Raw genomic sequence first — 9,048 nt, 5'->3', positions numbered from 1 at the left:
ATACCCGTCTTTGTAAGGTACTTAGAAGTGATACACACAAGGAAGAGAAGTTAGGGATGTCAACTTCTTTTTTATGAGGAACACAACGTTTCGGAGTATATGCTCACTCCTTCATCAGGGGAACGAGTAACCATATGGACCGTAACGTTATGTTCCTCACTATAAAGAAGTTGACATCCCTAAATTCTCTTCCTTATATCATACCGTTATGAAAAGCATAACCATCGTATAACCATTTCTTGTTTGTTTCATATTTAACCACAATCAAACATGGGTGTATACTATCTTCTGTCCGGCAGTGTAGAACATTGACCTTCCTTACGGACAATCAAATCATTAATTTCAGAGGAATTTAGTCGTGTGACTTGCATAGCCCGTGGGAAACAGTTTGAAACTAGTGCCGTATAGCTCAGGAAAGCTGCTTTCTGATTGGCTCGTTTGACGTCGACGTCTTGTTTATAATTTCATTTGTCGGTCAAAGTTCGTGAAAGGTCGTTCTGACTTGAACTGTAATGGCATGTCCTCGGATCTTTGTTTAGCCGTAGCGAGAACTGAGATCTGATTTAAAGTATTAATTAGATTGTTATGTATGGAAAAAGCCCGTGTTATGTTGTTGTTACATTGTATTTTGTGATATATGTACACAAATAAACTGTTGATATAGAACGATGACAGTATGTGATTTGTCTGAGTCGGGTATAAACCTAATAGCTAGTCAGTGCGACAATTTCAAGATGTTGACGACTCCGGCGTATTTTATGGACGCTTCTAATGGTAATAAGCTGGAGCCTCCGTATGATATATTACTGACAAGGTCATTCTCCATTCTGGGGTGCGTTGCAAAGCGCCAATCGCTTGGAAGCGATGTACAGAGATGCGCCTTACAACAGTGCGCTAACTTTCAGCCGCTTGCGAAACAATCGCTGGCTGAGGTCGCTTCGTTCTCAAACCCAAATGGCGGCTGACTTTGACAGCAAGATAAACAATTCTTGACTGGATCAACGGGGAATTGAACAAAGGCAGCTAACACCCCTTCATCCTCATCCACATCTTCAAAGTAGTCATAAATTTTATCAGCTCGTCATCGATCCTCTTCTATCATACGTTCTTCATTACGTCAAGGCAGCCACGCGGTAGTTGAGCCGCCACTTTGTCAGAGTGGGCAAGCTCTTCGAACTGTTGCAGACCCGGGATGAGCGATTAATTTGCTTTCTCTTAGCGAGTCGTGGCTTGCAGCGCGCCCCTGATTTGGTCTCTTGCTTACCACTGTTTACGTACATAAACAAAACAGATGACGTGTAACATATTTTATTACATACGTGATATTTCATGTACAAACATGCATGATAATAAAAGGTGTAAACGAATAAATAGTTTCACAAAAACGAAACACATTCTGAACAATATAAAATCCAAGATGATATAAGGCAGGATGATCCAATTAGCACCTTCTGTAGGCATGTGTCTACGCCTGCAGTCTTGTTCATCATGCCCTTAGACAGATCGGCCAGGAACATAGTACGCTTTTGATAGTACATATGGTCGCCAAATTTTGAGATTTAATACCTTTGCCAGTACGATTAGCGATTAGAATATAATGTTAGGATGTCAGGTCTTCCGCATCTTTAACAATAAAACAACATTTAAACATAAAACATGAAAACAACTCATTGAGATTATCCCTATAATTTATTTGGACCCAAATTATGAATTATATGATTCCGGTCCCAGCTCTACTCCAGACCCTAGAGAATAAACCAAAAAAGGAATCTAACTCAAGTCAAGGATGATTTGGCAAGTCTAGATTGCCTAAGCTATAGAAAGAAAGGACTGTTCTGGGCTCCATTTAGATATTATTTTTATCTTATCTTGTAGATATATATATTTTTAAATAAGATAACTTATTTCCGGTAATAAATGTCAGTCTCTTCTCTGGTGAAGAATAAAATAAGGGATTCTCGAATAAATATATAGAATAATATAACACACAGAAATATAACTCATTAACAAAGAGAAAAGCAAAACAATAAATTATTGCACGAAAACGATAAAATAATATGGGTTATACATATTCGTAACTTCATTTTGATTTGCGTATATTATTTTCTCATAAATTACAATGATTTTAATAATTCAACATTTCGAACAAAACACGGTCGTGGATGACATATGTATTTATGAGAAAACATGGTGTAAATATATGATATAAAATATTGGACCCAAACTGTGAAAATATTGTATAACACTCAAACATAAAAACGTGAAGTTTGAAAATGTTAAAAAAATCTAAGAAAATAAGAATGAACATGATCAACAGCCAAATGCCATAGGTAATGAAAACAATAATTAACTAAACGTAAACAAAACTTGAAGATTGTACAAACGATATGAAAATAAGACGTGAAAGTATACCATGAGCACATTCATCCAGCTAGAACCATCGCCATTGTAAACAGTTGAAAAACGATATAATAATGTGATGTAATTCTATAACTATAAAACTTAATTGTTCAAACTCAACTAGCCTTAAATCGCAAGGGCTCCGGCTCTCGATTTCGACTTATCAACTAATGCCTTAATGTCTAATAATTAATTCAACAGCGTTAACACGTTTGTCACTGGGATTGATAAAACTAAACTAGTTTTGAAACACATGTAACCGTTAAGGCATATATATCTTCTCTTATATCACAATACATATACTGCATTAGCGACAACTGTTAAACACACGCTTACACTATCAATTACATATAGTTAAACCCCATTCATCCGGTCAGCTCCGTTCCCAGTGAAATCGTCGGGGAATTACCAAATGCCTGGATTAACGAATCATGGGCGTCGATTATAATGGCTTTTTTATACATGTAGTTCCAGCAATCGTTTGGACGGTGGGAGTCCGGAATAACAAGGTTTCACTATATAAGGAATTCCTGCATCTATAGTTGCCGCAACAATGTAGAATATATATAATAGGATACCTGATATAAACATGTGAAGCAAATATGCTTCCGTTTGACATTTGGAGCTTGACATTTATAACAGTAAATAACATCAACATATAAATATGAATAAATAACTAATACCAACGTGACGTCATGAACGCATCGATACAATACATCGATACATTGACAAATCTTCCTTTTATAGAAGGTCTTCGAGTATCAATAAATACTTCCAGTTATAAATATTGTATAATCTCTGACAAGTAATGTATAAAATACAGGGTCATTCACGCATCAGTATAAATGCTTATTCCTTAATGTGGGTCTTCGAGAATATATAAAATCCTTCCATTTCTGAAAAGAGTTGTACTGTCAAAAAACACAATTATCACTGTAGCGCCATGCATGCGTGAATGCAAACAACCCTTTCTTTAAAGGATGCATTCGATGAGTGTCTATAAAATACTGACAGTTTTCAAAACGTGTATTATGTCTGGTAACATAAGTTAAACATAGCGCCATGCATCAATATAAATCGCTCTTTCCATAAAGGGGGGCTTCGAGGAGTATCTATGAAATGCTTCCAGTTTCCAAAACGTGTATAATGTGTAGTAACACACGTAGTCACGAACACAGCGCGATGCGTGCATCAACTCAAACGGTTCTTTCCATGAAGGGGGTATTCGAGTACGTATAACTTACTTCCAGTTTCAAACACTGCATTCTGTTCGTAACTCATTTATAGATATAGTCTCAAAGAGTAAACCATTAACTCCTATGTGTTTGAATAAAGAACGAGTATGTAATTCACATATTACCCATAATACATGTACTCCCTCGAAGAGCCCCTTTAACATGTATTATATAAGGGTGCTGTCGGGAGCAGAGACTGTGGCGGGTAGGTGTTCGGGAACGGTTGTGGATGACACGGTACTTGTTTAAAGGGGGCGTCCCAGTGGCAGCAGATATTGTTACAAATATGATGAGAGAAGAATTCTGAAATTCCAGGAAATCGACAATCATTATGGCCAAATCGACCGGATAATGAATGGATGGTTGGGGAAGTGAAATGATAGGCGTTGACATTACTAACACCTTGAAGCCCGCAAATCACGAGCTCTCTCGACTGGTGCCACGTGAAGTGAGAGAATGCTTGCGTCATATCCGCTTCCCCCACGTCAGTAGAAGCACCGCTGGCAGAACTGAATCTTTTAAACGTTCCCTCAATGAAATCTTCCAGAAGTACATATTCTTTCAATTTCAGTTTCTTCTCGTGAGGCTGGAATAATTTCATTACTCCACTGAAGTCGGACACTTTGTTCATTTGAGCGACGAGGGGCAGTGTAAAACGTACGACTTGGCGTTTGAGAACCTGGTTGAAGAGTGTCGCCATCTGTCGTCCGGTCCTCGACGCCTCCACGACGCTCCACCAGTCCGCCTCCCTGCCTGTGTGGGTGACACACGCCTTCACAGCACAGAACATCCCACGTTTTGGGCCTGTCCCGTTGAGCATGCCCTTGTAAACCGCATGGTCTTTTCCTTCGTGAAAGGGGAACAACTCGAAGCTTGATCGGTACGAGTTACCTGCCCCGTCGTCAAGTGACTGGAACGTTGTATTGTCCCGTTCGAGACATAAGATCTTCATTGTTGTAGAGTTCAGGTCTGAAATGAGATGAAAAAAGAGCCACATTCATAACAGTTCGCGTTCCACTGAGCCTATACACTCTCAAACCAGATCGTGTATGTAAACGTTAAGGACGAATAAGAGACGACGGGCAACTCTATTTATGTCTGCACATACACATATACACCATTGTTAACCTTGAAGCATCCGTTAACGATTTGATTAAGTAATCTCAATTTTCAAGCATACAAGATATTATTCTATCGACCCTGTACATTAGCTCGGTACAGTCAATGCCTGCATGACCAATGTCTTTTTGTCCAGGTTTGGCGGGAAGAGCCGAAAATGAGATTGCCATCTATCATCCAAAACTGGCTTCAATAGAAGCTATCGCTTGGGGGAGATACAGAGGAGATGTTTTGGGGTGGTAAATATCCAGTATTAGGAATACACATTGTATGTAGCGAGTCACTTTTATGAACAAGGGGGCTAAGTTTGGTACTTCCTGAATATTCTGACAAACACCAAACCTATGGGCGGTCGTTATCTGTACCTTTTCTCAGGCAGATTGCCATATTGCCACTTTTGGATGCGATCGTTCTGCAATTGAGTTTATCTGCATCTAAGGGGAATAACTCATTACCCTCTCAAAAAATAGCGTCGTCCTTGCGACGTCATGAAGTTGCGAATGTAGGTTCGAATCTCCAGAAATGACGTCACGATAGAACAATGTTTTATCTATGTCTTCGTTGTTCTTTGCGATTCATTGCATAGCTCTCTTATATATGAGAACAAGCTATGTATCCTAGGATATATCGCTATATTTTTTTTTTAATGTGAAGTTTACACGATATGCGGCTTTTCAGTTGGACGAGATGTCGGTCACATGACCGCGAAATTGACGTTCATACGATTTCATGAGACCATATTCTTGAAATGAAGTAAACACTTACGAATTACTTCCACATCCCTGGAGGAACCCCTAGGAATTCCCTAGCACGAATACATACAGAAGCGTTGTTTCTGACCATTTAGACCCTTTAATATTGAACTCAGTCTTTCAACATACATTGAGAAACATCAGAGAGTTTGACTGCATGATCGTCCACGATTATATTAGTGAACAAAACGAAGAAACGTACATATCCAAACTAGCGTAGTATCGACTCGGTCCGTGTCTTGACTTAAAGTGACAATCTACAGAAATCTATGAATTTTACCATCTTCATGATCACCTTGAAATGATCGGGCAATTGATCAGTGATGGCTAACACATGTAACCGCCACACGTTCATTAACATCTTCGGAAAGCTCTCCCGTCACGTTTATCGTATCAGACATTTTGGCGTCTTGTACGTGTATTTCGTCGCGCTGTCATTCTGACTGAATTATGGGTACTTGTAAGGCCCATTTCTGGTGTCCTCCGCCGTGGTATTGCTGGAATATTGCTGATAGCGGCTTAAAACCATGCTTACTCACTCACTCTGACTGAATTACTGAGGTAGCTCTTAACACACCTTTCTCATCCAATGATGATATTATTTGAATACATTTGTTGTAAACAACTACAATAGATGTTCCTGTAGATCAAGTACGTTGAGAACAAATATTTTCACGTCACCTCTCTTTTTGAGGAAATATATATTATTCCGCGACACCGCTAGCTGTTGTATGGCTGTCAGTGTAGACATGAAGTCATACGTACTAAATAAAACTGAGTATAGATCTAGACCTACATCCTTCTAGGTAAAAAATAGTGACATATGTTTATGATTATAAGAATTGTCTTTCACTTTGTGTGAGTTCATTGGAGTATGAACCTTCATAGAGAGAGGGCAAGCTCCGACGTTCATACAATGTTTGGCCCTCACTCTATGAAGGTTCATACTCCAATGAACTCACACAAAGTGAAAGGAAATGTATAACAATGCTTTGCAGACGAGTGTGCCGTCATCGGTTACCATGACGTCACAATCAAATAATATCACTATTGTACAAAACAGACAAAACAGAGTTCTAAGAATGATTTGGGGTTAAGATATACAGTAAACTACGGTTATAACGAACACGCGTATAACGAACTGACGGATATACCGAACTTACTCTTTGGTCCCGACTACTTGCTGTATATGAACTTATAACGAACTACGATTATAACGAACTAAAATTAGTAGTCCCTTTGAGTTCGTTATAACCGTAGTTAACTGTAGAATCTCACCCTCGTGTCTTTTGATACCAAATATATCAGCACTCGTATAAAACTCAAATGTTTCCTTCTTGGGAGAATTCTATCCATGCAGGTTATATACACAAATGCGAAGTTAGACAGACAGAATTGAAAAGTTCTGGAATGATATTTCGCCGCCATCATTCAAAGACATTGTATTGTACTTTCACAAACATGACCAGACGAGAGAATTCCTGTTTTGGCGGGAGGTAAACAGAAGTTTAACACTGTTTTGAAAAATGTTTTTGAGAATAAATAGACAAGGTCCGGAAACAATCAATCATTAGAGCGTAAAGTACTGTTTGTCCGAGCATGTGATAAGGTTGCAGTTTGAATACTTTTATCCGTATCATACGCCGATGTGGCATCTATCCGACACCGTTATGAATTTAATAACGGCCACGGGTATGTTTATTGCTATGCTATTGATGTCTCATGCATACATACCCATCACATCAATACATAGCAAGACTGTTATTGATTGCGCGTGATCTCATTATGTTTATTCACGTTTCCGGGTAAATTGTTACACATATAGTACAAGCGGCTGTAACAGCTATCGATAACAGCTCGTGGCAGCTGACTGACAATCACATATTAACACTGTTACCAGCAGCGAAATTGACGCACACATCGATACTTGCTAATTACACCATCTGTCCCGGGTCAAAGGTTACACATTTAATTACAAATTACGCAATTTACGAATCACACATTTTGACAAAGTCGAAGAATTTATGAATAGCATGTCAATCTTGTGTTAAATAGAGATTCAAGTATACTAGTATTCAAATTCTGTTTGGAATGATTGATCTATACATAATAGTATTGAAGTTCGCATCCAGTGTATTCTCCATACAGACCCTGAAATAAAACTATCCGAAAACTCTAAAGCAAGTCTACAATACTTTGCAAGTCTAAATTTCTTCAATTCTGAAATGAAAAGAGTTTTTGGTAAGCCGTTTGTTACATATTGAAAGAATACCTCACGAAATTTGACATTTATCTATTGCAATTCGGAGACCTAGAATATTAGTGGTCATGTGGACCGGAACACCTGATCCTTGCACACTTTAACACGCCTACTGACATTTAGTCCGAGATAAAGTTTTCTTATTTAAAAAAACCCATGTATATATCTACAAAATAAATAAAAACTCCAAATGGAGCCTAGAACAAATCATAATTTCACAGATGAGGCAGTCTAGAATTGCCAAATCATTCTAGACTTCAGTTGGACTTTTAAAAAAGTTTCTCCAGGGTCTGGGGGACAGACTACCTTGATTACTGCTTTGGGTTGTCATATAGTTGTATAGTTGACATTTTCCAAACTGAGGAACCTGTTTTAGTGTTTCAGTGTACAGATCCCGCGACAATATTGCACGATCCGGACGAGCCATGTTAGCACATACTCTGGACTGACACCACTGGAACAGTAAATTCACCTCTCAAAGTTAACCGACAGTTATACTGGTCATTTACATAATTCACATAAATATCTTCTACTGATAATTTCATATAATTTTAGTTTAAGTTCTTATTGATATTCGTCGCAATTTACTATGCATATAATAGCGTTCCGATGATAAATTCACTGACCTTAGATGCCATCTCCCCTTCGTCACCTGAATATAAAACTATTAGTCTGTCTCACAGTCTCTGGGCCATATTAATTTCCCTCTCCCCCAGCACGCACTGCAATACTACAGCTCTAAATGAAGCAAGTCTAGATTCTCCGCATTATCAGGTTCTGAATCGCCCGTCTCCCTGAGGCTTTTTTCAATTTAACTGGAGTTGTTTGTTTCTTTCAATATTATATATTTTCAGAGACTAAACGTTAGTTTTAAAGGCATAAGAATATCAGTCATTATTTTAAAGTAACGAGACTCAAATCAAATCTATCCAGCTCACACCCGCGATAACGTGTACATCCGTATTGCACTTACCTTGTTATCAGTCACGACGAGATATACAGTTGCACCCGTGTGGTATGTCTGTTGATAGCGTCAGTCACCGCACAACCTCTCGCGCCGCCGCACCTGTACACAAATACCAGATACAGTGGGAGATATACAAAACTCAATGATGAATGCGAGAAACGTGAACTATGAACCACTAAACCATGCACCACGTATACAGAGTTTCTATCTACACTTATACAGGGCCTCTATCTCGTTGCATTCACGCCTTCTGATGTAAACAAATGGGATGGGCGTTGCTTGTTTTGTTTGCCATGGCTAGTTTTAAAAAACCCG

At 38.6% G+C, this 9,048-nt stretch overlaps 1 protein-coding gene across 1 annotated transcript; it reads right to left on the bottom strand.

The window, feature by feature from the left end:
* Nucleotides 1–1,733: 1,733 nt before the first annotated feature.
* Nucleotides 1,734–5,141, bottom strand: LOC139453380 (uncharacterized). The gene is made up of 3 exons (XM_071235064.1): nucleotides 5,120–5,141; nucleotides 4,057–4,604; nucleotides 1,734–1,745 (listed from the first exon to the last, which is right to left on the bottom strand). The coding sequence occupies exons 1-3, from the start codon at nucleotides 5,139–5,141 to the stop codon at nucleotides 1,734–1,736; spliced, it is 582 nt and encodes a 193-aa protein (XP_071091165.1).
* Nucleotides 5,142–9,048: the final 3,907 nt, after the last annotated feature.

This window comes from Haliotis cracherodii, unplaced genomic scaffold (genome assembly GCF_022045235.1).
Source record: "Haliotis cracherodii isolate W230 unplaced genomic scaffold, xgHalCrac1.p SCAF_10, whole genome shotgun sequence".
Taxonomy (NCBI): Eukaryota; Metazoa; Mollusca; class Gastropoda; order Lepetellida; family Haliotidae; genus Haliotis; species Haliotis cracherodii.
This window is presented reverse-complemented; position numbering and strand designations above follow the sequence as displayed.